A 17,500-nucleotide genomic window follows, 5' to 3' on the forward strand; every position below is an offset into this window, starting at 1 on the left:
CAAGGCTCCCCGTCTTCCCAACTGCGAACGCCAAAGAGCTCCTCACGGGCCGTGCCGGGTCAACCGAGCACACCCATCCGGACCGCCTCCCCTGTCCCTTTCCCCTTGTCCCTTTCCCCGAAGGAGGCCGAACTCGGGCCGGACATTCGGCACGGACACACTACCGACGACATTGCTTGAAATGCTGGACGTTACGAGGCGGCCCAACAGGAATCGGCCAAGACTATCCCCACGGCAACTACTTGTCCTTCGCTCTGTTAAAACGATCAACGGGAACAGAGGCCCACTTGCAACTTCCCATGGTTGCAGACTCCCTCCCGCTCTCCCATAGGCAGACATCCACAAACAGTATATCAATCTTCTGGCTATATTTGTGCATATGTATGCATAGCTATACACACACATATAATGTATAATTATATATACATACATATAAATATGCGTGCGTGCATTCTATACTATATGTATACAATTACTGATATATGGTTATGTATGTGTAGACATGCGTATAAATGAACAAATGTTTCATATGTATTTATGAATGTTATGTATGAATTTATGTTTATGCACATATATACACGACTGAATAAATAAATGAACATATACATACATACATACATACACACACATACGCTAAATATACACATGTACACATACATATACAACATATATATATATACATACACTATATATACATATATATTACATATCTGTGTATATATAATATATATATGAATATATACATACATATGTATATATGTATGTATATAAATAGATATGTATGTGTATATATACATATATACATATATATACACATGCATATATGCACACACATACAGATAAACACATACAAATATATATACAAATACAATATATAAACAAAGAATACATATAGATAGATAAATATATGTAAAAGTATATATGCATACATAAGCATATATGCATTTGTATAAATGTTTATGTACAAATGCCAGTGTACGTAGATGTATATGTGTATATATGCATAAATGTGTATACATGTATATATATGCATATATGTATATATATGCATATATGTGTATATATGCCGGTGTGTGTGTGCCTGTGTGTGTATATGTGTATATATGTGTATATGTGTATATATGTGTATGTGTATATGTGTATATGTGTATATGTGTGTATATATGTGTGTATGTGTGTATATATGTGTATATGTGTATATATGTGTATGTGTGTGAATATGAATACATTACTTTATTTTACTTTATTTAACCTCAATCGCGCTGCCATTCTGTGCGGGCAGCGAGTCCACGTGCCAACCCTCCGGGACTCCGAAGAAGACAGGTAATTTCAAGTCCAAGAAAATATAACGACGCTGGCAACGGCGCTTCAAGAAGCCTTTCAAACGCTGCGAGAGTTTGCAGTTCAGGGATGCTGGCATCCACGGCTGTGGATACACGCAGCAACAGGGAGGGACCGAAAGATGCCGGCGCCCGTCATGGCGCTGTGCGATCTGGCATTCGAAGGCATGAACAGAAGCCACCCCAGGCGCAGTCGCTCTCCGAAGTCCTTCCCAACACGTCGCGCACATGTCAGGACTCTACTCTGAGTGAACGCCAGGTTGCGATCGTGGTTGGCTGCCCGATTCAGGCGGCGTCGCGGACCCTCCTCCTCCTCGTGCTGGAGCGCGACCTACATGCATCGCCGCGCTCAGTCCGTCGGCAGCTGGGGTACAGGCGACACGGCCTGGAGGCCGCCCGGCACTACACGGGCCCTGATACAGATTGCGTCATCCGATGACTGGGAGTGCAGCTGAATAACGCCGACGACGCGAGTGGGCGGAGTCTGGGCTTCTTTTCCCGGGCGACCGTGTGGGTGGACGAGGGAGAGGTTGGCCGGTGGTGGGGATGCACTTGGAGTCAACAGGTGTGGGAGCGGGCGGTGGGCGGCGCAGGGCGGCCTTCTGCTGCTGCTACGCTAAGGTCCGGAAGAGATGGTTGGCGGCAGTCGCGGCGGAGTCACCAGCAGCAGCACATGAGCGGCACCAGCGCCGCGAGCTCACGAGGGAGTGGGAGCGGCAGCGGGAGCGGGTGGTGTGTGGCCCGCCAGTGATGGTGCTGGTGTGAGCGACCCCCCAGCCCCAGTGTGAGTGTGTGAGTGTGTGTGTGTGTGTGTCGCCCCGCTGTCTGCTGCTACACTCCTACTACCTTCCCTGCCTACCTGTCCGCTTGTCTGGCCCGCGCACGCCCTCTCACCACTTTCGCGCTGCCCAACCACGTGCACTACAGCACTGTTTACAAACACGCCACAACGCGCGGCCCCGTCCTGACCGCCGAGCTGACAGACGCCGCCGTTCGGGCTCCCTTTTCGCCTGGCTGAACGCGTCATGGACTCAACGCCACCGGAAGACAACACCATTCGCCTGAACCAGGGCGACCACCGAAAATCTAGCACCTACTGATAGGCTCCTCTTTATTCTAGAAGTTAATCGTTGCCCATGAAACCTATCAATCGTTACCGCAAAATAAACTTGTGGTTGCATTAACATAATCACGCACGTGCCTGTGTGTGTGTGTGTGTGTGTGCTGTGTGTGTGTGCCTGTGTGTGTGTGCCTGTGTGTGTGTGCGCCTGTGTGTGTGTGCGCCTGTGTGTGTGTGTGTGCCTGTATGCATGTGCCTGTATGCGTGTGCCTGTATGTATGTGTCTGTATGTATGTGTCTGTATGTATGTATCTGTATGTATGTGTGTGTCTGTATGTGTGTGTGCCTGTATGTGTGTGTGCCTGTGTGTGTGTGTGTGTGTGTGTGTGCTTGTGTGTGTGTGCCTGTATGTACCTGTGTGTGTGTGCCTGTGTGTGCCTGTGTGTGTGCCTGTGTGTACCTGTGTGTGTGTGTGTGCCTGTGTGTGTGTGTGTGCCTGTGTGTGTGTGTGCCTGTGTGTGTGTGCCTGTGTGTGCCTGTGTGTGCCTGTGTGTGTGTGTGCCTTGTGTGTGTGTGTGGTCCTGTGTGTGTGTGTGCCTGTGTGTGCCTGTTCCTGTGTGTGTGCCTGTGTGTGTGTGCCTGTGTGCATGTGTGTGTGCGCGCGCGCCTGTGTGTGCGTGCCTGTGTGTGTGCGTGTGCCTGTGTGTGTGCGGGTGCCTGTGTGTGTGCGGGTGCCTGTGTGTGTGCCTCTGGTGTGTGTGTGTGCGTGTGTGTGTGTGGTGTGTGCCTCTGTGTGTGTGTGTGTGTGTGTGTGTGTGTGCTGGTGTGTGTGTGTGTGTGTGTGTGTGTGTGTGTGTGTGTGTGTGTGTGTGTGTGTGTGTGTGTGTGTGCTGTGTGTGTGTGTGCTGTGTGTGCTGCCTGTGTGTGTTTGTGTGTGTCCCTGTGTGTGTGTGTCCCTGTGTGTGTGTGTGTGTGTGTGTGTGTCCCTGTGTGTGTGTGTCCCTGTGTGTGTGTCCCTTGTGTGTGTGTCCCTGTGTGTGTGTGTCCCTGTGTGAGTGTGTGTATGTGCCAGTGTGTATGTGCCAGTGTGTGTGTGTGTGCCTGTGTGTGTGTATGTGCTGTGTGTGTGTGCATTGCTGTTGTTGTGTGCTTGTGTGTGTGTGTATGTGCCTGTGTGGTGTGTGTTGAGTGCTTGGGTGTTGTGCCTGGTGTGTGTGTAGTGCCTGGTGTGTGTGTGTGTTGTGTGTGTGTGTGTGTGTGTGTGTGTGTGTGTGTGTGTGTGTGTGTGTTGTGCTTGCGCGTCGGTATGTGTAATTAGTCTGTATGCCTGTGTATGCGCTTCCATACGGCAATAAACCTCTCTTAATCTTAATCTTAATCTTCCACACCTTCCCTCATTACCTCGATATCCCCCCCCCCCCCGTGCTCGCTCTCCTCCGCTCCTCACGAGCATTCCCAGCCGCCTCTCCTGCGTCCTCCAAACACCCGTTCTCTCTTCTCTCCCTTCTTGGGGCGAGCCGAGACATTTTTGCGTGGTCACTTTTACTTTCAGCTAAAATACGATCTAGCTTGTTCTCTTCGCCCTCTGCAGATGACAGCCAAATGCATTCACTCACCGCCACCAAACGACGCCAGTCTCGGCAAAAATATGAAAAAAAGGAAAAAAGGGGGAGGGGGAGGACTTACCTAATATAAATATGTTTCAGCGCCGTGGCAGAATTCACACAAGCAGCTGGGAGGCGGAAATCTTCAAGGAGCTCGTCCCATTCGCAACGAGCAATTGCCAAAAGTTTAAAGAAAAAAACAAAAAAAAAATTTTATAGAATTTAATAGGGAAACCACAAAAAAAAAAAAAAAAAAAAAAAAAAAAAAAAAAAAAAATTAATATATTATATAAAAATATATTTTATTTTATATATATATATTATAATATTGTGTTTTTTTTCTAACAGCGGCTATAACAAGACTACAAAAATCTGGAGTGATATTATCATTACATTAGTTACTCATCAATCAAAACTACATGATATGATACTGCATGTCAAAATTACAGTGTTTACTGGCGGTGCAGTTATGGTTGCATGGTTGTGGTGGATGGAGGAGGTTGTGGTTACATTCGTCAGGCAGTGGTTTTGTGAAATGGGGGTTTAGAGAAAAAATTTCGTTGTCAATGCCCCGGTGGGAGACGGGGGTAGACAAAAAATAGACAGTGACCTCAAAAAAAGCGAGTGGTTTGTCGCCGCTCTAATTCAACATTTTCTACTTTGGGGCGTGTATTCTTTAGCGCATCTAAATCAAGATGATTGGAAAAGTGGTGCGCGTGCATGTGTAAATGGGCATGATGTCTGTATGACTGTTACGTTTGAGTGCGTGTTGCGTGCAACTGTTTTATGTGTGTGGTGTGTGTTGTGTGGTGTGTGTTGTGTTGTGTTGTGTGGTGTGTGTGTTGTTTGTTTGGTGTGTTGTTGTCTATGTGTGTGTGTTCTGTGCTATGGGGGGTGTGTTGTGTTGGGGGTGTCTGTGTCTAGGGGTTGTCTGGCTATGGTGTTGTCTGTGTCATGTGTGTGTCTGTGTCTATGGGGTTTTGTCTGTGGGCTGTGTCTATGTGTGTGTGTGTGTGTTTGTGTTGTGTGTGGTGTGTGTTTGTTCTAGTGTTGTGTGTGTCGTGTCTATGTGTGGGGGTTTTTTCTGTGTTGTTGGTGTGTGTCTGGGTGTCTAGGTGTGTGTTGTCCCGGTCTAGGTGTTGTGGTTTTCTGGTCTGGTGTGTGTGGTCTGTGTCTAGGTGGTGTTTTTTTTTGGGGTGTCTAGGGTGTGTTGTGTCTGTGCTAGGTGTGTGTGTGTTCTGTGTCTGGTTTTTGGGTGTGTTTTGTGTCTGGTGTTGGTTTGGGTTTTGTCTGGTGTGTGTGTTTTCTGGGTTGGTCGGTTAGGTGTGTGTGTCTGTGTCTAGGTTGTTTGTCTGGTCCAGGTGTTGTGTGTCTGGTCTAGGGGTGGGGTTTTTGTGTCTAGGGGTGTGGGTTCTGTGTCTGGGGTTTTGGTGTCTGTGTGTATGTGGTGTTTTTGGGTTATTTGTGGTGATGTGTTTTTGTGTGGTTTTGTGTTTTTTGGTTGTTTTGGTTGTGGTGTGTGTGTTTTGTTTAGTGTTTTGTTGTTTTGTTGTGTATCTGTGTTTTTTTCTTTCTGGTTCTTTGCTGTGTATCTTTGCGTGGTTCTGCGGTGTATTGGTGTGTAATCTCGTGTGTTTGGTGTGTATTGTGTGTATTTTTGGTGATGTGTATTTTTGGGATGGTTTTCTGTGTGTTGGGTATCTGTGGTATGTTATCTTTGGTAGTGTATCTTTGGTATGTGTATCTTTTTTTAGTTTCTTGGTAGTGTATCTTTGAGTGTATCTTGGTAGGTATCTGTGTGTATTGAAAACTTGGTAGTGTATCTTGGGTAAGTGTATCGGGGGAGGTATCTTGGTAGTGTATCTTGGTTGTGTATCTGGAAGTGTATCTCTGCGTAAGTGTATTGTGTGTTGGTAGTTTTATTTGGGAGTGTGTTGGTAGTGTTTCTGGTAGTGTATCTTGGTGTTTATCTTGTGTATTGTACTGTGTGTATGGTTCTTTTTGATGGTATCGGTGTTGTGTTTTGTGTATGTGTATCTGTGTGTAGTGTATCTGTGTGTATGTGTATCTGTGTGTATGTGTATCTGTGTGTATGTGTACTGTTATGTGTTCTTTGTAGTGTATTGTGTGCATGTGTATCTAAGTATGTACATGTGTAAATGTGCGTGCGTGCGTGTGTCCGTGTATCTGCGTGAAGTATATGTTTCTGTATATGTATGCGCAAAATACATATTTCTATAAACATTCGACGCACCAGTACAACCTACTAAGCACTAACCCCCCCCCCCCTCCTAAAAAAAACTCGGCTAAAAACATACCTAAAACATTTATTTAACAAATTCGTTTATTAATTATTTAATTTATTCATTTACAATTTATTATTTGTCAACTGATTCTTCCATTTCTTTTCTTTTCATTCATCTGTTTATATGACATATCTATTTACATCATTATTTACACTTTCCCCTATCTTTCTCAATTTCTCTCTCTCTCTCTCTCTCTCTTTCTCTCTCTCCCTTTTTCTCTCTCCCTCTTTCTCTCCCCTCCTCTCTCCCCTCTCTCTCCTCCTCCATCCTCCCCTCTCCCCCTCTCTCTCTTTCTCTCTTCTCCCCCCTCTCACTACAACATACGACGGGGTTTCCCCATCAACCCCCCCCCCAATAAATAAAAATAAAAGGATCTGGTGGCAAACTCTGGAATTCGAGTAGGGGTAGGGGATAAGGGGAGGGGAGGGGAATGGGAGGGAAGGAGGGGGAGAGAGGAGAGGGATGGAAGGAGGGGGAGAGAGGAGAGGGATGGAAGGAGGGGGAGAGAGGAGAGGGAGGGAAGGGGAGAGAGGACGAGAGAGAAAGGGGGAGGAGAGAGGGGAGAGAGGAGAGAAAGGGGGAAAAAGAGAGGAGAAGAGAGAGAGAAAAGAGAGAGAGAGAAAGAAAGAGAGAGAGAGACAGAGAGAGGAGAGAGAGAGGGAGAGGGAAGAGAGAAAGAGAGAGAGAGAAAAAAGAGAGAGAGGAGAAAGGAGGAAAAAAGGGGGAAAAGAGGAGGAGGGGAGAAGAGGGGGAGGGGAAAAAGGGGGGAGAGAGAGAGAGAGGGGGGGGGGGAGAGGGAGAGAGGAGAGGAGGGGAAAAGGGGGGAAAAAAGAAGGAGGGAAAGGGGAAAAAAAGGGGGGGGAGGAAAGGAAAAGGGGAGAGGAGAAAAGGAGGGGGGAGAGAGGGGGGGGGAAGGGGGGGGAGGAAGGGGGGAGGAGGGGAAAGGAGAGAGAGGAGGAGGGAAAAGGGGGGAAAAAGGGGGGGGGAAGAGAAGGGGGGGAAGGAAAAGGGGGGGAGAGGAAGAGAGGGGAGGAAGAGGAAAGGGGGGGAGAAAAAGAGGAGGAGGAAAGAGAGGAGGAGGGGAAAAGGGGAGGGGGAAAGAGGGGAGGAGGGAAAGAGGGGGGGGGGGGGGGGGGGGGGGGGGGGGGGGGGGGGGAAAAAAAAAAAAAAAAAAAAAAAAAAAAAAAAAGGGGGGGTGGGGGGGGGGGGGAGAGAGGGGGAGTTTGGGGGGGGGGGGGGGGGGGGGGGGGGGGGGGGGGGGGGGGGGGGGGGGAGGAAAGGGGGAGAGAAGGAAGAGAGAGAGGAGGAGGAGAGAGAGAGGAGGGAGGAAGAGAGGGGGAGAGAGAGAGGAGGAGAGAGAGGGGGGAGGAGAGGAGGAGAAGGGAGAGGGAGGAGAGGGGGAAGGAGGGGAGGAGGAGGGGGGAGAGAAGGGGGAGAAAAAAGGGGGGGGGGGGGGGGGGGGGGGGGGGGGGGGGGGGGGGGGAGGGGGAGGGAAAAGGGGGGGGGAAAAGGGGGGGAGGGGAGAGGGGGAAGGGAGAGGGAAGGGGGAGGGGGGAGGGGGGGAAGGGGGAAAAAGGGGGGGGGGGGGAAGGGGGGGAAGGGAAGGGAGGGGGGGAAGAGAGGAGAGAGAAGGGGGGGGAAAAAAAGGGGAGAGAGAGAGAGAGGGAGAGGGGAAGAGAAGAGAAGAAGGGGAAGAGAGAGAGAGAGAAAGGGGAGAGAAAGAGAAAAGGAGAGAGAGAAAAAAAGGGGGAGAAAAGAAGAAAGAAGAGAGAGGGGAAAAAGGGGAAAAGAGGAGAGGGGGGGGGAGAGAGAGAAAGAGAGGGGGGGGAAAAAGGGGGGAGGGGAGGGAGGAAGGGGGGGAGGGGGGAAGAGGAGAGGGGAAGAAAAAGGGGGGAAAAGAGAAGAGAAAGAAGAGAGAGGAAAGAGAGGAAGGAGAGGAGAGAGAAGAGAGAGGAGAGAGAGAAGAAGAGGAGAAGGGGGAAAAAGAGGGGGAAAGGGGGAGAGGAGGGAGGGGGAGAGGAGGAAAGGGGGGAGGAGAGGAGGGAAGGGGAAAAAGGGAGAGGGAGGGAAGAGGGGGAGAGAGGGGGAGGGAAGGAGGGAGGGAAGGGAGGGAAAAGGGGGGGGGAAAAAAAAAGAGAGAGAGGAGGAAAAAGAGAAAAAAAAAGGGGGGGGGGGGGGGGGGGGGGGGAGAGGGAGGAAGGGGGAGAGGGAGAGAGGGGAGAGAGAGGGAAGGGAAGGGGGAGAGGGAAGGGAAGGGGAAAGGGGGGAAAGGGAAGGGAAGGGAAGGAAAAAAGAGAAGAAGGGGGAGAGAAGGGGAGAGGGAGGAGAGAGAGAAAAGAAGAAGAGGGGGGGGAAAAAGAAGAAAAAGAAGGGGGGGAGAAGAGAGAGGGAGAGGGGAAAAGAGAGGGGAAGGGAGAGAGAGGAGAGAGAGGGGGGGGGGGGGGGGGGGGTTGAGGGGGGGGGGGGGGGGGGGGGGGGGGAGGGAGGGAGGGAAAAAAGGGGGGGGAGGGGGGAGGGAGGGAGGGAGAGGAGAAAGAGAGGAGGGGGAAGGGAGAGAGGGGAAAAAAAGAGAGAGGGAAAAGAGGGAGAGGAGAGGGAGAAGGGGGAGAGAGAGGGGGAGGGGGAGGGGGGAGGGAGGGGGGGGGGGGGGGAAAAGGGAGAGGGGGAGGGGGAAGAGAGAGGAGAGGAGAGGAAAAAAAAAGGGGGGGGGGAGAAAAGGGGGGGAAAGGGGAGGAGGGAAAGGAAAAAGGGGAAAAGAGAGGGAGAAGGGGGGAGGGAGGGGAGAAAGGAAGGGGGGAAAAAAAAAAAAAAAAAAAAAAAGGGGGGAGAAAGGAAAAGGGAAAGGGGGGGAAAAAAAAAAAAGAGAAAAAAAAAAGAAAGAGGGAAAAAGGGGAGAGAGAGAGAAAAGGGGGGAAAAAAGGGGGGGAGAGGGGAGAGAGAGAAGAGGAGGAGGGGAGAGGGGGAAAGGGGAGGGAAAAAAGGGGGAAGGAGAGGGGAGGGGGGAAGAGGAGAGGAAAAGAGAAGGGGAGAGGAAGGAGAGAGAGAAGGAGAGAGGAAAGGGGAGTGAGAGGGGAGGAAGGGGGAGAAAGAGAGAGGAGGGGAAAAAGGGGGGAGAGGAGAGAAGGAGGGGAAAGGGGGAGAGGAGAGGAGAGGAGAGGAAGGGGGGGAGGGAAAAAAAAAAAAAGGGAAAAGAAGAGAGAAAGGGAGGGGAGAGAGAGAGAGAGAGAGAGAGAGAAAAGAGAGAGAGAGGAGAGGGAGGAGAGAAGAGGAGGGGGAAAGGAAAGGGGAAAAGGGGAGGAGGAGAGAGGAAAGGAAAAGGGAGAGAAGAGAGGAAGGAGAAAGAGGGGGAAAGGGAAAAAAGGGGGGGGAAGAAAGGGGAGGGAAGGAGAGGGAGAAGAGGGAGAGGGGAAGGAGAGAGAGAGAGAGAGGAAGGGGAGAAAAAGGGGAGGAAAAGAGAGAGAAGGAGAAAAGAGAAAGGGGAGGAAGGAAAAGAGAGAGAAGGGAGGAAAAAAGAGAGAGAGAGGAAAAAAAAAGGAAAGGAGGAAAGAGGAGAGGAAGGAGAGGGAGAGAGAGAGGAAAAGAGAGAGAGAGAAGGAAGGGAGAGAGAGAGAAAGGAAAAGGGAAGAAAGGGGGGAGAGAGAGAAGGGAGAGAGGAGAGGAAGAAGGAGGGAAAAAGAGAGAGAGAGGAGGGGGGAAGGGAAAAAGAGAGAGAGGGGAGGGAAAAAGGAGAAAAAAGGGGGGGGGAGAGAGAGAGAGAGAGGAAGAGAGAGAGGAGAGAGAGAAAGGGGGAAAAGAGGGGAGAAAAGAGAGAAGAGGAGGAAGAGGGAGAAGGGAGAGGGGGAGAGAAAGGGGGAAGAGAGGGGGGGAAGGGGAAGGAAAGGGGAAGGAGGGAAGAAAAAGAAGAGAGAAAGAAGAGGGGAGAGAGAGGAAAAAAAAGAAAAAGAGAGAGAGAAAGGGGGGGAGGGAGGGGAAAGAAAGGGGGGGGAAAAAAGAGAGAGAGGAAAAAGGGGAGAAGAGGAGGGGAGAAAAGGGGGGAAGGGGAAAAAAAGGGGGGGGGAAAAGGAAAAAAAAAGGGAGGAGAAGAGAGGGAAAAAGGGGGAAAAGAAAAAGAGAGCGGGGGAAAAGAGGAAAGAAGAAGGGGAAGAAGGGGAGGGGAGAGAGAGAGGGAAAAAAAAAAGAGGGAAGAGAAGAAAGGAAAAGAGAGAGAAAAAAGAAGAAGAAGGGGAAAAAAAAAAAAAAAAAAGAGGGGAAAAAAAAAGAAGGAAAAAAAAGAAAGAAAAAAGAGGAAAAAAAAGAAAAAGGAAAGGAAGGAGAAGAAAGGGAAAAAAAAGAAAGAGAAGGGGAAAAAAGAGAGAAGGAAAAACAGAGAGAAGAAAAAGAGAAAGAAGGGGAGAGGGGGAAAGAGAGAGAAGAAAAAAAGAAGGGGGAAAAGGGGGAGAGAGAAAGAGGGAGAAGAAAGAGAGAAAGGGGGAGAGAGAAAAGGGGAGAGAGAAAGAGAGGGAGAGAAAAGAAAAAGGGGGGGAGAGAGAAAGAGGGGGAAAAAAAAAGAGGGAAAAAAAAAGAGAAGAGGAAAAAAAGGGGGAGAGAGAGGGAAGAGAGAGAGAAAGAGAGAGAGGAGGGAAGAGGGAAAGAGAGGAAGGGAGAAAAAAGAGAGGGAAAAAGAGGAAAGAGGGGGAAAAAGGGGGAGGGGGGAAAAAAGAAAAAGGGGGAGAAGAAAAGAGAGAGAGAAAAAAGAAGAGGGGAGAGGGGGGGGAAAAAAAAAAGGGGGAAGAGAGAGAAGAAGAGGAGAGGGAAGGAAAAAGGGGGGGGAAGAAAAAAAAAAAGAGAAGAAGGGGGAGGAAAAAAAGGGGGAAGAAGACCAGGAAAAAAAAGGGGAAAAAAAAAAGGAAGGGGGAGAGAGAAAGAGAGAGAGAGAGAAAAGAGGGGGGGAGAAGAGGAAAAAGAGAGAAGAGAGAGAGAGAAGAAAGAGGAGAGAGAGAAGAAGAAAAAAGAAAAGAGAAAGAAAGGAAGAGAGAAGAAGAAAAGAAAAAAAGGGGGGGAAAGAGGAAGAGAAGAGAAGGAAAAAAGAGGAAAAAAAGAAGAGAAAGAGGAAAAAAGAGAAAAAAAGGGGGGGAAAAAGAAAAAAGAAAGAAAGAAAAAAAAGAAAGAGAGAAGGAAAGAGGGGAGAAAAAAAAGGGGGGGGGGAAAAAAAAAAAGAGGAAAAAAGGGGAAAGGAAAGGGGGAAAGAAAAGAAGGAAAGAGAAGGGGGGGGGGGGGGGAAAAAAAAAAAAAAAAGGAAAAAAAAGAGAAGAAAGAAGAGAAGAAAGGGGGGGAGAGAAAAAGAGAGAGAAAAAGAGAGAGGGGGGGGGGGAAAAAAAGGAAAGAGGAAGAAGAAGAGGGGGAAGAAGAAGGAAAAAAACGGGGGGGGAAAAAAAGGAAAAAGAGGGAGGAGAAAAAAGAAAAGGGGAGAGAGAGAGAGGAGAGGAGAGGAGGGGAGGGAAAAGAGGAAAGGGAGAGAAGGGGGGGGGGGAGAGGAGGAAGGGGAAAAGGGGGGGGGAGAAGAGAGGGAAAAAAAAAAGAGGAAAGGGGGAAGGGGAAAGGGGGGGGGGGGGGGGGGGGGGGGGGGGGGGGGGGGGGGGGGGGGGGGGAAAGGGGGGAAAAGGGGAGGGGAAGAGAGAAGGAAAGGGGGAAGAAGGGAAAAAAAGGGGAAGAGAAGAGGGAAAAAAGAGAAGAAAAAGGGGGGGGGAAAGGAGAGAAGGGAAAAAAAGAGAAGGGAAGGAAGGAAAAGGGAAGGGAAAAGGGGGAAAAGAAGAGAGAAAAGAGAAGAAAGAGAAGAGAGAAGGAAGAAGAAGAAAAGAAAAAAAGAAGAGAAAAAAGAAGACAGAAAGAAGGGGGAAAAAGACAGAAAAAGAAAAAGAGGAAGAAGACAAGGAAAAAGAGACAGGGGAAGAAAAGAGAAGGGGAAAAAAAAGAGAAAAGGGGCAAGAGAAAAGACAGAAAAAGGGGGGGGGGGGGGGGGGGGAAAACAGAAAGGACGAGAGAGAAAAAAAGAGGGGAAAAAAAGAAAAAAGAGAGAGAGAAAAACAGAAGAGACAGACAAAGAGAGAGAAGAAAAAAAGGAGAAGGGGACAGACCAAAAAAAGAGAAGGGAAAAAAAAAGAGAAAAAACAAGAAGAGAAAGGGGAAAAAAAAAAAGAAAAACAAAGAGAGAAAAAAAAAGAGAGAGAAAAAAAAAAGAGAAGAAGGGAAAGAGGGGAAAAGAGAAGAAAGAGGAGAAAGGGGAGAGAAAAAGAAGAGAGAGGGGAAAAACAGAGAGGGAAAAACCAAGGGGGAGAGGGGGGGGGGGGGAAGAGGAGAGAAGAAAGAGAGAGGGGGGGGAGGGGAGAAGGGGAAAGAGAGAAAGAGAGAGGGAAAACAAAAGGGGGGAGAGAGAGACAGAAGAAAGAGGGGAAGAAGAAGGAAGGAAAAAGAGAGAAGAGAGAAGGGGAAAAAGAGAGAGAGAAGGGGAAGAAAAAAGAAGGAGAAGAAAAAGGGGAAAAGAGAAGAAGACAGAAAAGAAAGAGAGGGGAAAAAGAAGGGAAAAAGAGGGAAAAAGAAAAAAGGGGGAAAAGAGAAGACAGACCAAGAGAGGAGAAGAAGACAGACAGAAGGGGAAAAGGGAAACAGACAACAAGAAGAGAGGGGAAGACAGGAAAAGAGAAGAGACAGACGAAACAGAAAGAGGGAAGAAGAAAAAAGAAAAAAAAAGGAAACAGAGGGGGAAAAAAAGGGAGAGACAAAAGAGAGAAAAAGACAGAAAAAAAAAGGGGAAAAGAAGACAAAAAGAGAAAAGAAGAAGGGGAAAAGAAGAGGAGAGAAGGAAGAGAAGGGGGAAGGGAAGAAAGAGAGAGGGAAAAGGAAGGGGAAAGAGGAGAAGGGGGGAAGAAAGGGGGAGAGAGGGAAAAGGGGGGGAAGAAAAGAGGGGGAGGAGAAGGAAGGGAAAAGGGGGGGAGAGAGGGGAAAAGAAAAGGGAAAAGGAAAAAAAAGGAAGAAGGGGGACAGGGAAAAAAGGGGGGGGAAAAAAAAAAAAAGGAAGGGAAAAAAAAAGAAAAAGGAAAGGGGAAAAAAAAGAAAAAAGAAAGGGGGAGGAAAAAAGGGGAAGGGGGGGAAGGAAAAGGGGGGGAAAAAAAGAAAAGGGGGGGAAAAGGGAAAAAAGGGGGGGGGGGGGAAAAGAGAAGGGGAAAGGGGGGGGGGGGGGAGAAAGGGAAAAAAAAAACGAAAAAAAAAAGGGGGGGGGGGGGGGAAAAAAAAAAAAAAAAAAAAGACAGCAAAAAAGAAAAAAGGGGAAAAACAAAAAAAGGGGGGCCCCCCCAAAAAAAAAACAGGAAAAAGGGGGGAAAAAAAAAAAAAGGAAAAAACAAAAAAACGAAAGGAAACAAAACAGAAAAAGCAAAAAAGGGGAAAAAAAAAGAAAGGAGAGAGAGAGAGAGAGAGAGGAGGAGAGAGAGAGAGAGGATAGGAGAGAGTAGAGAGAAGAGCAGAGGAGAGAGAGAGAGAGAGAGAGAGGGAGAGAGACAGAGAGAGAGAGAGAGAGAGAGAAAATAGATAAAGTGCAAGAAAATAATTTATCAGATAGTAAATTAGGTTTTTAAATAGCATTAAATTCATAAGTTTTGCTTTCCTTAAGAGAAAACAATCAAATTGAAAGAAAATAAGTTATCAAATAGAAATACAATGGTTGTTCAATGGAAAAGTGGTTCAGTTAGCGTCAAATTCATACTTGTTGCTTTCCCTAAGTTTTAAACCTGTTATGTTGACTACTATCTTGAAATAACATGTATTAACAATAGTAATTAAGCAGGATTACATCAAACTATCTATTTGAGATATATCACTATAGCTTTTTTTATATCTGAGAATGTATTTGTGCTGTCTTGCATATCTTTTAGTTTAACTTAGAAATAAAGAACAAAGAAATATGAACCCTAGTAAAATAGTAACTTTCTGAAAATAAAACTGTAACCCTGAAATAACTATGGAAAATTTATGAAGGGGTTGAGAATGGTTGCCTTGTGGGTGTGTGGGTGTGTGTGTATGCATGAGCAACCAAATTAATAATCTTTACGTGTTAGTCAAATCATTAATCAACCAGAATTATATAATTAAATTTTGTCCAATCAAATAACATCATCCTTTCATACTATGTAAGAATATTTAATTAGCTCCTTTGTCAGCTTGCAACATTTATTTTCTACTTCAATCTAAGATTCATTACACAGTTCTCAAAACCCTGTCTACAAGAACTGCTTCGTAGTTTTGAAATCTCCCAATATACTTATCTCAGTACAGACTATAATAAATCATCTCAGTCATTTTCCTAGAACCCTGATCCATCACATCCTTCACTAAAAATTTTCCTGTTTTCCCTTTCCTACCTACTAATTCCATCAAAATTCCTATGCGTATCCCATACCTGATGTTTGAAACCATACACTATCGAAAAGCCTTAAGGCCATATCTATAAAATAAGTTATATTCACTGATAAAGCCTGTTTATTTACCTTCAAATAAGAAATCAAACACTGGCTCACACAATGTTATGAAGTATAAATAAACCTTATGAAACAGGCGTTTTCACATACAAAGGAACTAAGTTATCCCTATAAACAATCCCTGGAAATAGGTACTAAAATACATTTACTGATAACAAAGAGGAATATTTTGAAAACTGACACACAATATCAGAGTAGAGATTTTATAGGCCTATATGTAGTGATGCTGCAGCCCTGCTAAGACAAGCCTATGCTAAGACCTCAATATAGTAAACCTGTCAAGGGGATTTTTTCCAGCATTTTGTGCCTAAACTTGGTTGAAATTCCTCCTGCCTTCCACCCCATGAACAGAATGCCTACGGTACATGGAAGGCAGAAATGGATGAAACAAAAGGAGAGGAGACAAGAGGATGATAAAGAGACGGAATAGAGACGAAGGACAAAGCAGATAGATAATAAAGACAAGGAGGGAGAAGGACGATAGACGGATAGGTGGAAAGCACAAGGAGGGCAACAGGAAGACCTCGTTGACAGGAGGAACCGGGGCAAGAACGCCACCCCAGGGGCAGCGCTGGTCACGTCTAAGGGTGTGAGTGAGTAGTGTGAGTGAATGAGTGGAGTGATAGCGCGAGGTGAGTGTGCTTGTCGTGCGTGAGGTGCCAGTGCCAGTGGCCTCAACCCGTGGCGGGAAAATACGAGTGGCGAGACACCGACCTTCTGCCAGCCGCCGCGCGCCGTCACCACCACGTAGAGCAGGTACAGGTCCACTCCCTTGCCGTTGATGCGGGGGAGCCGCTTGAAGGGCGTCCTGTCGGGGCATATTCGGCCTTAGTGCTTGACTCAACACGTAAAGAACACCGACACATATCTCAGGACTCGTCAAAAGCCACAATATAACTGCACTTACCCCCTCTGCTGATGAAACTCCTCAAGCTGCTTGAGAAACGCATCATATTCCCGGTCATACGCCTCTGCGTCTTTGCTCCTATCCTTAGACATTTTTCCTTGGGGATCACACGCGAGAGCACTCACTCAGAAACACCGAGAACACATTTCTGGGGCAGGGCGGCAGTCACGAGCGGCGCACTGGGCACCGAAGAAGCGGAGTCAGGACACACCGCCGGTAGTGTTGTTCGCGAGCGGCTCACCACCACGCGTTCCAACACTCCGCCTCGCACGTCACCGCCACCACAACGCACTAACAATACCCGCGCGTCTTTTCTCGCCGGCGGCCGATTTTATTTTATAACGCGCTTTCGAAAAATACGAGGGCCGCGGGGAATATTTTTCCAGTGGGTGTTACTCCCGCGGCGTGCTGGTATAAAAGGGAAGTTAAATTTTTACGAGACTGTGCTCGATGCCTGGGAGCGCGAGGGCCATCTGCACCTAGCGACGGTCGCGCAGGCTCTGAAATACTTTATTGATTAACATTACAATAAATTCGTTTCATACTTTGATATGGTCCCTGAATATAGCAAACCTCTTAGATATATAAATCCCCAAGCTTTCAAAGATTCACCGTCCGCGTACGAGGCTTCAGCGACCCAAAAAACCGCAACTCTTTGTTTGAGTTTACAAAATGGCGGCCAGGAGGAAATGACATGGGCGTCTCCTCTGTGTTGCTGACTATTACTAAGACTGGGCTTTTAGGATCAAATAGGTATATGAGAGGGGTATCATGTCACACAGAAATTAGTATAAGGTGCAAAGGGCGCGCGCTGAAGCTTTCTTGACGGGTGACGCCGAGGGCCCGGGCCTCGCTGAACGCTACCCTCGCAACAACTATTCCAGATTGTATCGACCTCCCCATATTGTCTCGCTCGGGCTGCTGCCTCGCTCCCGTCGCTGCTCGCCTTCGCAGACTCTAATATCGGCCATCTCGAGCGACATTTCTAGTGTAATTCTTCTGACACTGAAATACCGAAGGCACGGTGACGCCGTGCCCTGGCTCTGATCGATCGAAATTCAAAGTTCAAAGAAAGGCCAAGACTTTCATGAAGATCTCGCCCTAAGGAGGACGCGGAGAGGTCGTCCCGTTTTCCTCAACTACTACTGCTCATGTGTACCATTCCGGGCTTCGTACCCGTGCCCGTGTGTCACCCAGCAGACTCTCCCGCCGCGCCGAGCATCGCTACTTGTGAATGACTGACAGTCTGCCGTTCATGACACCTGATGGCCGGGAGATGCCTGGGACGTGCAGGTCGCCGCCAACATTTGCATGACTGGCAACTAAATGGCAGTGGGCCTCCCATGCATTCTTTTGGACGGGGGCTCTCGTTTCAAGCCGTTTACATCGGATTCACGAATTGTAAAATGGGCAGAACATTATATAAGGAATGCGAATACAAAGAACATGATTTATATTCCGTAGCTGCGGATACCGCCCTGAATAAACAGAACAAATGCGTCACAGCACGGCCGCCGTAACGGGAACAGTCTGATCTAAATAAAGGCGTGTAGTAAACAACGCTGTTTTAACAATGCCTGAAGGGACCCATCTTATCTTGAACTGTGGAGAACACTCATGCATACACCTAACCATACAGGGCGAACCTCTTTGTCTGTAAATTCGACTCAGGATCCGGGGACTTTGGTGTCGGCGGGTACACTCGCACAGACTTTCTGCCGCGGATGTTGCCACATTCTCCCATTTTCTCTATCTCTTCTCTCTCTCTCTCTC

At 47.9% G+C, this 17,500-nt stretch overlaps 1 protein-coding gene across 3 annotated transcripts in view; it reads right to left on the reverse strand.

The window, feature by feature from the left end:
- Window positions 1-15,984, reverse strand: part of LOC119574777 (AT-rich interactive domain-containing protein 2-like) — a 50,509-nt gene extending 34,525 nt beyond the window's left edge. For all 3 annotated transcript variants that reach the window (XM_037922130.1, XM_037922129.1, XM_037922127.1), the window contains exons 1-3: window positions 15,728-15,984; window positions 15,532-15,628; window positions 4,087-4,181 (exon numbers count right to left, since the gene is read on the reverse strand). In XM_037922130.1, coding sequence (XP_037778058.1) covers window positions 4,087-4,181; window positions 15,532-15,628; window positions 15,728-15,819 — 284 coding nt within the window. In that variant the 5' untranslated portion in view covers window positions 15,820-15,984. The remainder of the gene's footprint in view (window positions 1-4,086; window positions 4,182-15,531; window positions 15,629-15,727) is intronic.
- Between the last annotated feature and the right edge of the window lie 1,516 nt (window positions 15,985-17,500).

Source organism: Penaeus monodon, chromosome 1 (assembly GCF_015228065.2).
Source record: "Penaeus monodon isolate SGIC_2016 chromosome 1, NSTDA_Pmon_1, whole genome shotgun sequence".
Classification (NCBI taxonomy): Eukaryota; Metazoa; Arthropoda; class Malacostraca; order Decapoda; family Penaeidae; genus Penaeus; species Penaeus monodon.